Here is an 18,515-nt window from a genome sequence, read left to right as displayed (position 1 = left end):
ATCTCCAGCTATAAACACAGGAAACGGTCACAAAACAGCTGAGGACCGAGTGCCAGACCTGACATGTACCAAAAATGTTGCTCCTTAGTGAAGCGGGAGCTGGGAGCAGGATTTGCGTCAGGGTAATCTTAGCCAGAAGGCTCTGGCATTAGCAATAAGGATCAAATTTGCCTCAGTATATGAATCAAAGTCAAACAACTGCGGCTTCCCGAGATGTTCAAACACTGCATGGCAACGCGCAAAACCAGAACAGCTGCTTAAGGGTGGAGGACTACTTTTATAAATGAGCAGTCTCCCATACTCTTCATGCTCCATAACGAGGACTCTCAGGAATGCGTTTCCCTCCTCTGCTGTTCCTCCTGTCCTCCACCCGCCCTCCTAAAACACAGTTCAGTTTGCTAGATACAGCTTCCTGCACAGCCACACCTGCAATGCAGGAGGAATATAGGAGATGATGGAAGAAAACTCAAGACCTGACTTAGCAGCCTTTTTAAATGAGGATAACGTCACCAGTTACCTAGCCCAGCATACGATGACAGAGAGCTGAACTCTCTGGTGTCCATCACAGCATTGCCCTTAAGTGCCCAGTGAAAGACTTGCTTCCAGGTTAAGGTACTATGGGACTCCAAGAATCCCAGGAACCAAACAAAAAGATGACAGCTAAAATCTCCTCTAGAAAGAGCATCAGTCACTCTTAGCCCACGAGCTGCAGACACGTGCTAAGGAAATAACTTAGTCTGGACTAAACCACTACACACGGCTGACCGTAATGCCAAGCACACTGTGGCCACAGACAAGTGTCTGCTTGGCCTGTTTACTCTTACAGTGTCAAAGGTGGCAATGGTCAATGCTTTTAAAGTCAGCCATTCTTCAAATTATATCTAACTGCCATCGAAGCCACATCCTGCCTCTAGTCCTTCACACATTCATCATGTTCTAGCTTGCATTTTCAGGCTGCGTTCCTGAAAGTGAGGAGGCTGGAATCAGTAGTCATCATAAATTAGATGCTGACAAACAACAAATTGGAGAAGTCAAAGGTGCTATGGATAATTAACAATTAATTATTGTTAGTTCTAGAATTAACACATCCCACTATAAAAAAAATATTCAAAAGAATAAAAGCCCATTAATATGTATTTTCCCATAGTTTGGGGCTTTTTTTAATTTTAATTGAGGAAAGTTTAAAGCCTAAATCTTAGATTCACCTTGAATATATATTCAGAAGAACAGGAACAAGTACACAAAATCAACTGCTATTCAGACTGGGACTTCTGAAGACATTAATGTATTTGGACTCATAAAATGGGCATAACAGATTCTCACCATCACAAATTCAATAATATTACTGCTAAAGTCTTGTCTTTAAATCTTGGAAAGACACAGCTGTCCTACTTGCACATATTCTATGCAGAATAGCCCCTTAATGCACAACTTTGACTTCACTGCAGATGACGTGTCCTTTCAACTAACATCCACTACAGTTCAATAGAATAAATTTGATGTGCAAGACTAGCCACAAATTACCAATACCTAAATCAAAGTATTTGAGTACACATATTCAAGTATGAATACATTTACATTTTCTTTCATTTACTGCAGTATAATTTCATGAGACCGGCTGCGTATCAGGAGAGTAAATAAAGAAGCATTACCGTGCTCCACTGCCAGCGGAGAACAATCCAGCCTCAGAGGGACAGAGAACATTGAACATGAACCAACAAGCAAGTGGTACTGTGCTTAACTCCCCTTTGTCCTCTTCAATTGCATTTCATTTTAAAGTTTAAGCATATTAGGAAAACTGAAAAGCAGTTACAAAGATATGTACAGCTCACTAATTGCAAGGGCCAAAGCTGGATAAAGCTGGTTCGTAACTGGCTAAAGTAAAAGCAATTGATCATTCTAACTCATGAAATACAAACCCAATACAGACACTAGTAGAGATTAGCTGCAAGCTGTCTGTGCATCCCACAGTGGTATCACAGTTCTAGATGTGTGTAAAGATCAAACTATATCAAAATTACCAGGCACTCATGCTACAACTTTATGTGATACCAGACTTGGGTTTCAAGCTGTGCTGCCCAGATTCAGATGAAAAGGCCAGCAAGGTGACGACTTCTAATCCTTTTGATCCCAATTATGAGACTGAAACAAAATCAGCAATGGAGTTGCTTACGGACCACTCCTGACAGTGACTGCATTCAGCATCCTCAGTGACAGAGGGAAATAGGAGTAAATCAGTCACTAAGTTTCTTATAATGATATGAGAGACTTCAAAGGAAGATAACTTCAAAACATCTTAAAGACAACTTGAAAAAAAGTACTACTGAATGTGAAAAACTGAAAATAGGATGAGGTACAGAAGTGCAAGGTAAGAATATGCACCTGATGATTTACAGGAATGTCTCCTCTACGCCAGAGCTTATCAGGTCACAGACAGCAAAAAGGTCAGTAGACATTAATCAGAGGATGGACTACAGGCTGTAAGTATAATGTAAAGGCAAAATAAAATGCAGGTATACCACACAAGATACTATACCTGCTCACCTAATTGGTCTGCTCTCACTCTCTCTCTACACACACATAGCAGTTGCTCCTTGGTATCACACTTCAGATGCCAAGCAACTACTTACAGATTAGTTTAGAAACAGCCACAGACTAACTGCTGAGGGTAAACTCAGGCCGGGGGAACACACACACCACCATGACTAATGCCACTGTACAGAGAAATACAATATCGACAGCAAAGTCCTCCAAATAGAAATCTGTTGTGAATGTCACAGAAAAGACAAAATAGCAGTACCATACCAAACAAGTAAATGGCCAGTCCTACTCGAGACATGTTTCAAGCCTCCGCACCCCGTCCGCCCTCTCTGCTAAAAAACACAGGGATCAACACACATTTCACCTACAAGAGGCTGGAACATAACACAGCTATGGCAAAAACACTAAAAAGGGAATAATTTGACGACACTGTTCCATCCAAAACAAGTTGTTGTTACTTTATAACCAATACTCCTGATCCTCTCCACTCTGAATGAGAATGGAGGATGGAAGTAACACAGCCTTTCTGGGCAACATGCTCCCATGCTTAACCCTCAGTGCATGTCATTTGCATTGCTGCATCTTTCAATCATTATCTCTTTCTACTGTGCACCTAAAAACAAAACCCCACACTTACACCTAGTATCTGAACTCTATAATCTACTGGGTAACTGAAGACAGCAATTAGATCCTCCATGAGCCTTCTTAGCCTGAAGAAGGCCGCAGCCCTCATCCTTTCCTTGAACGCCACGTACTCCATTCCAGTTGCCTTTAGCTGCACATCCTTCATCTTGGTAACATCTTTCTTTTACTGGCAGGGCCCCAAATTGGTCATAACACTTCAGACTTAGCCTCATGACAGCTACATACAGGGTAATCATCTCTTCCCTCAATTTGCCAGCTATGCTCTTGCTAATGCAGCCCAACATACTGCCAGTTTTCACTGCTGCACAAGCACACTGCTGACCGATGGTCCATTTGCAGTTCATCAGGACGCAAAGGTCCCTGTCTGCCAGCACAGCTGCATGGGGTTGTTCCTTTTCAGAGGAAGTCTTCACATTTGCCTTGGTTAAACTTCAGGAGCTTTCTACCAGTGCTTTCCTATACCTTGCTGCAGTCCTCCTGAATGGCACACCTACCCTCCAGCATATCAAGTGCTCCCTCCAATCATTGTTTACTTCAATTGATTTCCTTCATCTATAGTTAGGCACAAAAATGTATCTAGAGGCATCTTAACCAACATGCTAACAAGGAATACATTTGGTATATGTATAATGGCATCAGACAACCACAGATTAAAAAAGAAACATGACATATTGAGGGACAAAGAAGTCATGCACTGAACAATAAGGCCTAATAACCTTGGATAACAGCACGGATACATACAAGAAGAGTTTTATAACTTATGAGATGTGTCATAACCATTAATACGTTCTGAAGAAAGAACGCTGTTGCAGCCTGTCACAGAGCCCATTGAAGTCCTGGTTTGGCACCACAGAGATTTTTCCCTGCTGGCACAGAGCCCCTCCATGCTGAGGAACAGATGATGAATGCTCCCTGACATGCAGAGATAAACTTCCTCAGTCATGCTAGCACTCCTTACATTATTAATTCTTCAGTCATTGCCACAAAACATTTTATCAATAGCTTGGAAAAGCTTCACAATGTGAACAGTAGGACTTTGAATCAGAAATGTGACATTCTCTTCACCCCCACCCCGAAATCCTAGACATTTTCTATGAGCTTGGTGGATTGAAATACAGAAATGCATTTCCTGAACTGAAGATTACCATGTTGATGAAAAAGCCAAGTTTTCTCAGGTCCATAGCAAGCACTATTCGCATTTCAAATTTTGCCAGAGAAAAGAAACAAGAATCAAGTCCTCAATATTAGAAGAGCCATTCTTCTATTCTTCCCAAGTCAGGCTTCTCCTCTTATAAAATAATCAAATGAAATAAGACAAGGATATTTACTGAATTCACTTAATCATTAAAGCACAAGTCTGCTTGTAGGTACCAGTTTTTAAGGTCGTCTTCACCTACAAAGTTTAGTTCATCCTCAGTAATTCATATGGTCTTTGATATAACAAACAAAGAGGACAAATCCCTTTAAGATGCGTACTTCACTTGATTTGTTCTTTACCGCGAGACTATACATGGCTCAAGAGATAATGAACATTATAAACACATCAGTCTTCAAAAAGGAAGAAGTTCTATTGCACTTAATATACATGGCTGAAAGTCAAACTGATTACTACTAAACTTGCAGCAGCGTTTAATGTATCACAGAAAGTCTGTAAGGACATCTGTGCTACCTGCTGGCCCTAAATTCTCAAGCTTTTTCTCTCATTACTCTTTTGCAGTAAATTGCCAGAAATGCCCAACAGTGTTCTTTTCCCAATAGTTTTGCCTAACATTTTTCCCCTAAGCTTTTTTACCCCAGGAGAGCCTGATAGTTAGTAAGCCCAAGTAGGAAATTAGCAACCTTTTCTTCCACAAAGATTCCAATAAGCAGGATTTTCTACATCTTTCAACTTAAATGTTTTGTTCACTATGGGACAGCTGTTAAGAAGATGGGAACACAATGGTGACCATGAAAGCTTCACAGACAAGAAGTTGATTATATTGCTAAACGTAAACTCAGATAAGAATGCAACACATCACAATACCTGTCCTGCACAACTTTGACTAGTAATTCCAACATCTCAAGAATTAGTCAAAAGCTTTTTAGGAGGCCCTACTATCAGATAAGGAAGTAGGACTATACTATCAAGATGTTGCAACAAAAAAAAAGGCAGCAGAAACAAGCTCAAGAAACTGATGCTGCTGTGCAGAAACTTCTTGTTGCTGAAAACTTGCAAACATCACAGGGCTGCTTTAATCTTTTAAATCTGAGCAGCTACCCAGGAGCTTGAACACAGAAGCAGCAGAAGGAATGAAGGATTTCAACATCTGAAAACTCAAATATGTAGTAAGGTCAGAAAGTGGAACCATAAATATAACCATCAAGCAACCAACTGCAAAGGATACAAGATAGGACATCCCTCCATCTAAACACTACGCCCTAACTATTAGCCTCAAGATCTGGAGTTCCTAGTCAGATGCTAAGGAGTCATGTCAACTTTTCTTTTAAAAGCTATAAGTAATAACAATCTGAGGAAAAATTAAGAAATTAATCCCTGATTTGGAAAGATACCCCTTAGGTACCTCAAATGCAGCCAATATAAAAGACAGAGTAGCAGTGCCTGAAAAACAGAAAGAGTAAACATCACTAGATTCCCCCAGTATAGGATTCTCAGTATCAATATGTTCAGAACTGATACAGCAAGTATCAGTTTCTGCACTTTGTACAGAAAACACCCTATAAAGTAGAGGCAACTGGAGATCAGAGTACTCTGTAATTAATCAAAGAGCATTCTTTACAGATATATAATCTTAATACGAGTCTTGTGTTTGCTTTGATTTCAGAAAAATAAGACAATATCTGTCCCTTTCTTTTTGTAATTTCCTTAGTTGCTAACTTATACCTACTACAGTTAGAAAAGTACTGTTGTGTCCAAACCACCATAAGATGGCAAAGCCTTTATAACAAGAGCTCACCATGTTTCAGAAGAGCTAAGGACCATTAGCTCCCTACAATTCTAGTTATATCAAGTGGATCTTCTTTACTGAAACTAGAGGAAAGTTTCACATTTGCTATGAAGACTGAGTCCTCAGCAAGTATTTACCCTTTTTGTGCATTTCAGAAGCTGAATATTTTGGTAATACACTTTCACAAAATCAAAATGCTCTATTTGACAGTCAGAGGGGAGGTTGCAGCCTCGTTGCAATAGACAAATTCTGAACTTGAATTTTTTGTTTAGCTATTAGGTGTATACACATACATGTATCTCACACTCAGTTACCATAAGTGTATTTTAGATATAAATTAACAGTTTTATTGTGTAGTTCTGTTGTTCCCTCATACTGCAAAGAAAGTCTTTGTTTGCCGTTTACGCCTTTGCACTGAAGCAGCCAGTCAAATGAATCCAATCTCAAGAGGAGAGTGCACAAGCATTAGGAGTAGGAGAATACAGAAATACAGTGTATTGGTGTTTTCCTCAAATTTAGTGTTTTCACATTTGGAAAAGCCAGTCTCCTTTCCTCTTCATCCCTCTCAAATGATAATCGGTGATCTACTAAAAAAATAAGCATTTGGAATATTATAACATAAAAACTACAAAATGCATATGGTACACCCACAGCCCTGCAAAAGGTTGAAATATTCTTTGGGTACATTTAGTATCTTTTCTCCCACTACTTTTAGTCATCAGGAGATTTTAAAGACCCTCAGCTTTCATTCATCTATCGACGCTTATTGCGGGTAAGTTCTTTCTCAACCAAACAGAAGCTTACGTATCCTTTATTAATTACATACTAAAGGTTTTTCATCTCAAATCAACTGGAAACAAAATCTTACAAGATCGATACTTACAATATAGTGGATATTTTGCAATAGTAGGCACATTTAACACTTCATCTGGCATTTTTCATCATTCATTTTGGGATAAATCAACTAGGATAGAATAAACAGGCAGATATATTCTTCAAAATCAGACACTTGACAAAAGAAAGCACTCCAGGAAGTTAAATGAGTACTTTTAAAAATCATTCTTCACAAACTGGAGATACTTCTGGAGAATAATCCTGCAGAGAGGGTGTACACTTGTGCATACACTTTTTAAACAGAGTGCAATTTAGCAACACAAGTTCAGCCAGAAGTTGCATTCTCAATGAAACATCAGAGATTCCTCAGTCATCTTAAACAGTTTTTATCCTCAGTAACAACCCTGACCAGCAAAGCCAATACATTTGTTCTATTCTTGTAGTGTGCCTTATCTGATCAAATGCTGATATCTACGCATAGATACACAAGTTAGTCATCTAAATATTTCCAGGGTGCAGTTCACCTTATTCTGACACATGTGGCTAAAACAAATCAAGAGGCACTTGGGATACAACTATTAATCTTCACTAAGATTTGAAAGAGCCTAACCCCAAGATCTGCCTTAAGAAGAGAGATGGCTACACAGTAGATAAGATGAACTCTACTTTTCCTGTTTAAGGAAGTTAAGAAAGAAGGGGCCTACTTCATTAACTACTGAACTCTTTATACAGACAGGAACTCCAACCAACCTACATGAATGCTACAAGTCTAGGAAAGACAAGATATAACCTACATTTCCAGTTAAGCAGTGAGCCTTTTTAATGCCTTTTGCTAGTCTCAGTTAAGATCACAAGGCCCAACACTGCTCCACCTACATTATTTTTCTTCTTCACCCACCCAGCTCTTACATAGATTGTCTTAAGCCTAAAGTATATTAGCAACAGCATGTTACATAAAACCAGTGACATTGTAATAACACCACGTTCTTTACATTAAAGTCCATCAGAAGAATCCAATCAAATGCAGAGTCTGACTACTTTCATGAAGTACTCAAACAAAAAAAAACCACACACAAGCTGCACCTTTCTATGTTAACAATAAGCAACATTCGGTCTCCCATTACTGCCCACTGACAAGCAGCCATAGTAGCGAGGAAATCACTGGAGAGCTGGAGTCTAGGAAGGCATCAGAGAGCGGGGCGGGTCTCCCAGCACCGACTCGCACCAGCCACCACCGCTGTGCAAAGTAGTTGAGGGAGCCCTGAGCCCACCTCGGATCGCTGTGGCAGTGAGGAAGGGGACAGAAGAGGCTCAATGCCTCCCTTGGTAGAGACCATGAAGCAGAAAACCAAACCCCATCTCCCAGCTCAAATTCCACACCTCTGTTTTGTCATGCAGAAGGGATAACATTCACAGCCAGAAGTCAGACTCTGAATACAAGAGCCTTTCCTTTGTACCAAAGGAGTGAATTCGATTCATCCTTCAATCCACAAAACGTCATTTGAAACATCAGTACACAAAAATCTGTTACATGATCTATAGCATTACATAAGTTACACATCTTTTTAAAAATAATTACAAAATCACTAATAATTGAAGACTAGGATATTTAAAATGCACAGAAATGTTGAGTGTGTTTGATATCCATGTGTTCCTACTTAAATTAACATCTGGCACCCAGAAAGATGGAAATCTGGAACTTGTTTTTTTAAATTTTGTCAGACGGAATACATTTCACCACATATGGCTTCTCCAATTTCTCTTTGTATTATATCCAGCTTAAAATACAAAAATACATTTTGGAAGTTTAGAAACTCCAAAATCACATCGTGCAAACTGATCACTAGCTCTGCTTTATGTTTATTCATACAAAATTGTCAGCAGAGGTCTTCCTTTAATGACTGTTACTGAACGCATATCATAAATTCATGAAAAGAAAAAAGGTAGTTTGTGCGTGTGCACTGACAACTGTTAGACTCTCTCTCATGCAAAACCACAATACAACTATTTAAATCCGCATTACTATTGACATATGAACTCTAAAAATTATTCAAGAACATCGTGCCTGCATATTGTAGAGTCTTAGTATTTCAAACAGAAAACTTAGAACATCAAACAGAAAGCCTGATTCACAGAAAGATTCATGCCACGCGAGCAAGTTTGCCAACCATCTGACATGCATTTTCTCCGTTCAAAACCTCCTCTCATTCATAAAACACTTGAAGGGACTATTTTGCAGCAAATTATTTTCTTAGTCTATCCCTGTGTCTTATCAGTTTGAAAATGTATACAGGACATCATCCCATAAATTAGATTTCTCCTCTACACAGGCATAAGTTATTTACAGTGCATCAAAACAAAACAAGTGATTTACCCTAGGTCTGAGGCCTGGCTACTTTTAATATTCACAAAGTAAAGGTTAACCGTAAAGTAATTATTCTGCCACATATGCAAGGACTCCTCTTGAAGAGATCATAAGGAAGGCAACACAATGTTTTAGTCTACTTTACTGGACTGCTTAAAATCGTTTAGTTTATGATCATAATGATAATATCTAGTATTTCTAATGTTCTTGATCTGATCTTTTAGTCATATGAAAGAATGGCCACAAAACCAGGATTTATATTGTCACACAGAGAAGTATGGAAATCTCCTGCATATATTAAAATAATGTTACAGTCCACATGCTAATCTGCATTTCCTCATAATGGTCTTCCATGGCAGACAGCTACTTTAGCTGTTATTTTTGTTACAAATCTGCCACTATCAAAAAACAAACCACCTAAATTATTACCTAAACTCACAGGGATACCTAAATGCCGAAGAAACAGCACAGTATCTGCTCAAAAAGGTCACAAATGCATTTACACAGTTTAAACTTCTATACATGTTTTTAAACTGAATTCTGCATGTATGAGTGAGAGGCAAAAAAAAGTAACTAAATTTGTCAGAATTTATTCTTCTATTTCCTGCCCACGTAAATGTAAGGCGCTGTAAGACATAACATTAAGTAACCGCATGGGGGTTTTTAGTGGGTTTTTTTTTTTTGCACTCCCTCATGACACTTCTGCATTTGCATGTCCTTGAGATACTAAACTAATTGCTTTAGCCAGAAAGGCATGCATCAAGACCCAGGCAAAGGGTTCTTGGCTCTGTAAACCATAATTTCAGTAGGAATGTTTCTGTAGTCAATGAAAATTAGGTATTTTCCTTTCCTTTTTCTCCCAAAGCAAGTTATCAGGATGGAGTTTGCTTTGGGGACTTTTTAGAATGATTGACTATAGCAAAAATTTACCAATAACTTAAGTCATATTGTTCACTGCATGAAGTAAGAACAGGAAAAATGCTGACTCTAAATAATACAGTTCTGAGTACAACGTTGTCAAGAAGCTAAGCCTGAAAAAAAGATCACAGGACACTGCTAACATAGCTAAATCAGCACATTTGCTATTCGGCCGCCAATGATTTCACAGATGCATACAGGAAAAAAAAAAAAAAAAAGAGCTAACCAAAGCCCACCTAGCCCAAGATACAGATCTCTATTTTATAGTTGCCACCTTCCTAATGAATATTCTATTTACTAACCCTGCTTTCCAGAGATTTTAACATTGATATTAATGTAATTACATGAGATGTGCTTAGCCAACACAAATGAGACACTCCAGGCTAAAGAACCAAACCTCTTCAAATCTATATTTAAAACTTGAATGACTGTAAAAGCTTGTATAATTACAGTTACATTGCGCGCACACACACATAAATAAGCTGTCTTTCTAATTCTGCAAGTACTCATTAAAGATCAGTTGCACAGGCTTAATTAATATCAGTTCTTCAGCAATTGATCCTGCTGCTGTACTACAGCAAAATTATGATAGCTAGCAGATTTTGTTACTACTTCCACTGTAAGCTCCCTTCTCAATGAGTGGGGTTTTTTTAAACATTCCCAGATAAAAACTTAAAAAGACCAAAACCAAGGAAATTAACATTTTAAATTCCTATTAGCCATTTGAGATATAGTTAAAATTTTTCAGTTTGTTGTTACTTAACATAAATCATAATCAAACAACAAAGAAACAGAATCAGAATCACCGTTAAAAACCCTAACCTTTGTAATTCATAATTATGACAGCCAACTTTTTTTTTTTAAATTAAAACAATTTAGGTGCACTAACCAAATCAAGACAACCTGATTCCAGAACACATTTCTCTAATGTCCATTAGGAAGGACTGTAACAACTTACTATTAAATTTGAAAAGGCTTTAAAAGATTTCAGTGTGAGAGATTTTGATGAAATTTATTTGAGAGGGATCTTTGATTAAACTTCTTTACTCTAGAATGATTAGTTAGAAGAAAATCCTCTAACATGGGGTCCTATCTTCCAATACATCCCCCTTTATTTAGGTCAACTATTTTCTTAGTGTACATTTGAAAGATGCAGTCACAGATTTAAAAATAAATAAATCATTGACTAGAGTCTGAGTAGAACAGCACATTCACTGCAATCTCCACAAAAGCAAAGAATCAGAAATCTAGAAGCACTCTGTTTAACTAAGTCCATCAGACTCCTAGCAGTATGGACAGAGATGACGTACACATGTAACTCACCAGCATCCCGCTAAGATTGTCCTCCACGTCACTACACTTCAGCTACGAAAAGTGCTGTTCTACAATCACATACTGGAAATTATAAACATAACAACCACATAAGTATGAAAAATGGTAAACGCAAACTTACAAGCAAATGTTTGGCAGCTTTTGCTTTTGACATACTGTATCTTTCTTTTTTTTTTTCTTCTGCAATACTTTCCACCCTGCCTTGCCAAGTAAGTTACAAACTTACTTTTCAGTCCCAAACACCAAGGGCAGAAAGCCCAGACCAAACATTTCTTTGGAAATTCCTCCTAAAACAGCTAGGTAAATCTGAGCAAAACAAACAGATTTTGTATGCAGACAGAGTTCTTGGTCACATACCTCTTAACACCTTAAATGTGGCTGAGTTTACCCACATAAGCACCCTCAGTGATTTCAACGGTACCATAGCCACACAGAGATTACCCGCACTATAAACCCATGCTGAGTAAGAGGGGTTTACTTGCTACTTGTAGTACTGTAACGCAGCAGGTTAGGAAGCAGGCGGCACTGCAGCACCATACCCACTGGAAGTCAACACAGAACGGACAAGTTTACTGATGTTCTGATTTCTACATTTTCTTCAGGAAGTAATAAGCAGACCAAAGTATATGGGTTAGGCATATACGATAATTTCTCTGACTACTGAACAAGACTTTTTCCAAATAGGTTAAATAAGTCACTTATATTACTCATATTTTAAAGTGACAAAACACTTCCTGTTACATGGGAAACAGATGCTTAGTGACCAAACTTTGGTTACACAGTACTAAAGAAGAGAGAAAAAAATTCATAAATCTAGAAAGCCATAAAGTGTCATGAGGGACCTATTCGGCCTGCATCCCCTACATAAGCATGAGGTACATCTCAGCTGGCCCCATTTAGATAGACTGGAATCAAAGCCACAGAAGAAGAAAGCCAATACACATACCAGGGAACTTCAGTGACAAGCCGGTCTTACTTACACTGCAGGCCTGCCTACACAAAGCAATGCTTTAGTTCAATCTAAATGGAAGACTCCTCAGACAAGCCCCTTTGAAGGCAATACGCTATAACCATCAGTTCTACCCAGAAACTACCCATGATATACCCGTACTAAGAACGGTAATTGGCAACAGTTTCATTTATACTCTTTCATCTACCTCGTTTATCCATCATCTGTTCTGCAGCTGGGGTCTCAGGAGTGAATACAAAATTAAATACAAAAAAATTTTAAACTTCAGCAACAATGACAGGTAAGGACAAAGAAATGATCTCAAAAATACACAGCTTTTTACTGATGCATTTTTAAAGACTGGAACAGGCTGAAGGTTTTTCTAGAGAGTTCTTACAATTGCACACACTGCAAGCAATAGAGTTTTGCTTTTTCTATTTGTTGTTTATCAAGATTGTTAACTGTTACTTACAGCAGATGTATTTCCACATCACTTAAACTTGCTTCTCCTTTCTAAAAATTTAGGTTCAGAGTGATTCATGTGGCTGCTACAGTGCATACCTCACTCATTAAGAAAAAACGTTCTTTAGTCACAAAAAGAAAAAATGAGAATGAAACATCAATGTAAAAGCCTGTTCCATTAAACTCAAACTGAAATTCTCATTGTTTAAAGATAAGGAGAAAGTATTATTTCACAATACTATTTGCATATCAAAAACCACTCCAGGAATTCCTGATTATATACATAGAACTTGCCAGCACAGCTCAGTTCTTCGTACTCAAGGACTGCTCCAAGGCCCCTCCCCAAGCAACTTCTTCATTTGATAGGAAGTCATCGACACACTGTAGGAGAACTGCAAACGCATTTCCTTGCTAGATCTTTGGTCCGTCCATACTTTAAGAGAGGGAGTCATGAAGGAAAAGCATGTGATTTCAGCAAGATTATTTTCAAAGTGGGTTTAAAAAAACACGACTGCAAATTTGCAAAAGTGTGCCTGAATTCATAGCCTTTTCCATTACCCTTTTCAAAATCAGTTTCTAAACCTCAAGTTTCCAACCCCAAACTGAGCTGGTATGTCATAAGTTTACAAACCTGGTGATGTAATAGGCCATCACTGCTTCAGGTTTTATAATTCAAAGATTTCTTTATCTACTGGGGGCGGGGGGAAAAGCATGCCTTACTATGAAATAACCCACCATACTTCTAAACATGAATCTTTATAGCCATTATCATCTAATCACATATCAGCAACTCAACAGCGACAACCCATGCTCCCTTCATATGCATTTTAAGCAAGCAAACAAACCTTTATTTCTTTGATTCGGGTAACTATGACATTCCCAAGTACATCTCAAAGCCAAAAAGATCAACATGAACTTCATGAGAACCAGATAACCAAGAAAGCCATGTGTCTGAAGCTGTATGTAGTAGCATGTTTTAAAAGATTTAAATAGCTCCCTGTGAAAGCAGGGATTTGGTGACTCAGGAACTCTGATTCACCCACGTCCTCCCAGTTCTCTCCACGACTGTAAGAAAGTAAACTATGACATTTCCATACACTATATGCCTCCCAACAGGTTTATTTAACTGCTCCAACAGGTATACTGATGGGAAGGACGGAGACTACACCCACCAGCTTAGCAAGGTCAGGGGAAAGCTGCAGCTCTGCTTTGCTAGAAGATAAGGAACACAGCACGAGACGGTGCTTCATGTCCACACTACTCCCTGCAAGAACACTAGGACTCTATAATGACCTTGCTCGACATCAGTGTCTCTACCATCCCTTAATAAAACCACTGCAGTGAACTTCATTTAGAAGGTTTCTAGTATTTGGTTTAGGTATTTCATATGAACACTAAGAATGACCAAAGTTATAACAGCAAATACTAATGACTAATAATGAAAGATATGAACTTTTTTCAGAAATACTACAGGATTTTTGCTTCACGATTTTAACCACTTCCTATCAGTTAAAGTTGGAAAGATGTTTTGGTGGCATCAGGTGATTACACCATAAGGTTTTCTGCAATTTCTTCAAAGGTAGTAGTATCAGACTCTCAGAAAGACCATAATGTACTAGAAGACCCTGACAAAGGGTTTTCCACAGTTTCTGTCCTTGAAGGAAAGGAATCAAGAGGGGCAAAAGGAGAATGATACAAAGCGAGTTCAAACAAACTAGTATGTCCTAACTTGAAGAGACAGCAGCACACTTCTGCTCACAAATTTCAGTCACAATTTCTTGCTTTCTCAAGTGTATTCTATACTTCAGCAGGTATCAGTAATTAAAAAAAACAAAACAAAATTATATTTAACGGTATAGTCCTATGGTTAAATTAAGCCAATCTAAGACTGCATTATCACCAAATAGGATGGACCTACATTAAACATAGTTGTGCCAGAAAGTACATACACTAGCAAGCAAGTTGTGTGGAACAGCTAAGCCAATGTAAAAGCTCCCTGCTGCCTCAGGGGAGGTCTCACTCCCCTCTGCCTTCCTCTAGCCTTGCTTCTGGCAGTGAAGTTTCCTCTTCCTCCTCCCCAGAAGCTTTAGTAGGTTTCACACCCCTTGCAACGCTGACTCAACTCACTAACCTAGCAGAAAATCATCCAGTCTGTTCTGCCAGGGCAGCTAGCTCATTGAAGGATCCAACAATACAAGTCATGGTCACCAGAAAAACCCACGGCAGAAGCAGCCAGCAACAAGCTGGCAGCAGAGACAGAAGCAAAGGAGGGAAGAACAGGAACTCCAACTTCTGCCAGGGGTAAGCCATTCAAACCTTCTTCTCCAGCTTCCTCCACATCCCAGAACCATGCAATTGCTAAAGCTGACACAAAGAGGAGGCGTGAACACACAGCCAGAGACCAGAGGAAGAGCAGGACTGTTTCCCTCTACAGCCAGAGCTCACCCAGCCTGTGCCAACCACAGAGCCACAGGCGCTCCAAACATGGGCTCAGCACAGGACAGGAAGGGCACAGCAGTGACACATCACAGCAAGTCATGGAGCCGTTTGCCTCTCCATCAGCTAGCAGGGTGATACCAGGCACGGAAAGTGGGCCTGTGTGCACAGACCAGCCATGCATCCAACAGACAGGCAGAATTATGTTGAGTAGATACAATGGTGCAAAATATATATATAGAACAGATAAAAGCATAGGGAAAGATGAAGGGGAAAGTTGCCCAACACAAGCAGAAGTAAGCCTACAGCAATGACAGAAAAGTGGTCACTCGAGTGGGGAAAAACAAAAGAGTACATGCCTTGGTCTGACAACGGGAAGTAAGATTATACTGAGCTTTTTTAATACTGACCCCCCAATAGTGGGCAGGCTGAGTATGGACGCATGCAGCAGACACAGGCTAGAAACACCAGGAGCTGAAGTCTAAGCACAACTCCAAAAAACCAGTGACGGACCACCGGGGAGTTCACGCTCTTGAGCCTGAGCAAGCATTGCTTTGGCTGCTGAGCATTTCCTGCACCAGCTGCCTGCCACCCTTCACCCCCCCCCATCTGCTCAAAGGCGGGTGACCCCAGCAGTGTTCACTGCAGACTGTGCTACCTCCAGATGAACCCCAGACTCCGCACATTGCCCACCCAGTCCCACGTACCACGCATGCTGCCCTCTTTCCTTGCACTTCCCACCTCCCACATCCCCCTCCTCCTCAGAGCCTCCCCACACCCCAGCAGGCCCCTCGTCCTACAGAGCCCCACAACAGCCCCTTCCTCACACATGTCCCCCTGACCTCCCTACGCAGCCCCTCACAGCCACCCCTTCCACACACGCTGCCCCTGCCCTGCCATCCTACACTCCTCCCCAAACCCTGTCCCCCACAGCCTGTCCCTCACCCATCCCACATAACCACCTCCCCACAACGGCCCCAGCCCGCCACTCTCCTCAGAGCCGGTTGCCCGCAGCTCGCCGCCACCTGTCACCCTCCAGGGCGCCCACAACTCCCGTCCCCACAGCCCGCCCCGCCCCAGCAGCCCCTTCCCCACCCTGCTGCGCGGCCTGTCACCCTGCAGACACCCTAACGCCGCTTCCTGTCCCCCCTACGCGGCCCCCGACACCCTGCCGCTCCACCGCGGCCTGTCCCCCCGCACGACCCCGGTCCGGCCCCTTCCCGGCGGCACCTGAAGCGCGGCGAGTCCTTCAGGCACTCCTCGAAGTCCACGGTCACCTTCATCCTCCCCTGCCGCGGGGCGCGCCGCTGCCTCCGCTGCCTCCGCTGCTGCTGGTGGTGGTGGCGGGGCGAGCCCAAGGCGAGGGGAGCCGAGGCCGGAGGCCGGCCGCCGGGCGGGGCTAGGCAGGGGCGGCGCTCATGGCGGCGCGGAGGGGCGGCAGGGCCCGGCGGCGGGGCGGCTGCTGCGGGAACGCCGCGCCGAGCAACCCCTCTGCCCGCCTCCCGCGCCCAACCGCGACTGACGGCCCGACTCAGCCAATGAGCGGCCGCCAACAGCAGAAACAGCCAACTAGACGGCGACCTAGGCGGGGCTTCCCCCAAAGCAGCGTAGGGCGGGGGAAGGGTCGCCAGCCCATCCAGTCGCAGAAGAAGGGGACCACTCTGGCCAATCACAAGGCGAGAGGGGAGGGCAAACAGGAAGACCGCCCTATAAGTGGGCCACTCAGAGGCGGCAGCCAACCGCCGGGTGCCGCAGGGATTACTTCCTCATCGGGCGTCCTAAAGAGTGACAGCCTGGCAAGCCAACGGGAAAACTACCTTTGACCTCCCACCAATTGGCAAACTCCATTGCCACGGCTACCCGGAAGACCAATCCCAGCGCTCATAAACACTGAGGGGGGCCGCTCCAGCGCTGCGAATAGGCTGGTCCGCCCGTCGCTCGCGGCGGATGACGTTGCCGCGGGGCGGGGCTGGGCTGGGCGGTGGCGGTCGGGCTGGGTGGTGCCGGATGGGGCCGCCTGGCGTTGGGCGAGCCCCTGAGCAGCTCGGCCGGCGCTGCCCAGCTAGTCGGTGTTAGCTGTTTGATTTTTTTTTTTTAAAATTAAAGCCATTAATTAAGCAGGGGAGCTTTTCTCTCGGGGATAAGACACGCGCGGGAAGGCGCGGCCCGGCGCCCACCTGAGCAGGTGAGGCGCGGCCCCTCAGCCGCCCGCCTGGAGGAGCCGAGGCAGCCGAAGAGGGCAGCCGGCCCCGCCGAGCGCTGGGCCCGGGGCCGTGGCGCGTCGCAGAAAGCGAGGCGGTCGCTGCGGTGGGAGGACACAGACGCTCCTGCTGCCGAGGGGAGCCGATGGCGCCTGCTGAGGGTGCAGCAGCAACCTCTCAGCCACCGTGGAGGAGCTGCGGCTCCGGATGCTCTCCAGCGCGTTTCGGTTGTAGATCTTGGCAGTAACTGCGGATTTGTGTTACTTGGGGAGATTCAAAGTTGTCTTTGAAGGAGAAACGCGAACTGCAGGGTTTTTTCTGTACAAAGAATATCAAGTGTGCGTGTTTGGGTTTTGTACGGAACATTTGCCTGAGAATACTTTTTGAAGGCTTTTCAGGCAGCAAAAGGGCTGGTATCATAGAGCAGAAAGGACCACGTTGGTCCTCTCTCACTTTGTAGTGAAGGACTGCAGAACCTTCTAGATTTCTGATCCCTTAAGAGAAAGCAGAAAAAGAGCTTTAACAAGTTTGGCACTGCTTAGTGTTCCCAGATGTAAAAATGATAAAGGCAAAGGAGCATCAGCCATCTCTACTCAGCCTCAAAGCCAGTGACGGATGAGTACAAGTTACTATTCTCTTCAAGTTAAACTTGGCAAAGATGAAGCAACGTCACACCAAGTCACATGCTCTGTCCTGCAGTTACAGGGACGCTGTGCTGGGAAGCTGACATGAATTGATGACGTTCACTCTCAGCTCTTCCACGAGTTGAGGAGCCACCATACCTGCTTCCAGCGAGCCTGCTCACCCCCTGCAGTCTTCACACCCTCCATCCCTCCAGTGCCCCATCACCTGCACCAAACTTCACCTCTATTTTTTTTATCCCTTTC

At 42.4% G+C, this 18,515-nt stretch overlaps 1 protein-coding gene across 1 annotated transcript in view; it reads right to left on the bottom strand.

The window, feature by feature from the left end:
- Positions 1-16,826, bottom strand: part of ACAP2 (ArfGAP with coiled-coil, ankyrin repeat and PH domains 2) — a 71,993-nt gene extending 55,167 nt beyond the window's left edge. The window contains exon 1 of the mRNA XM_050902272.1: positions 16,658-16,826. Coding sequence (XP_050758229.1) covers positions 16,658-16,710 — 53 coding nt within the window. The 5' untranslated portion in view covers positions 16,711-16,826. The remainder of the gene's footprint in view (positions 1-16,657) is intronic.
- Positions 16,827-18,515: the final 1,689 nt, after the last annotated feature.

This window comes from Gymnogyps californianus, chromosome 10 (genome assembly GCF_018139145.2).
Source record: "Gymnogyps californianus isolate 813 chromosome 10, ASM1813914v2, whole genome shotgun sequence".
NCBI classification, from domain to species: Eukaryota; Metazoa; Chordata; class Aves; order Accipitriformes; family Cathartidae; genus Gymnogyps; species Gymnogyps californianus.
This window is presented reverse-complemented; position numbering and strand designations above follow the sequence as displayed.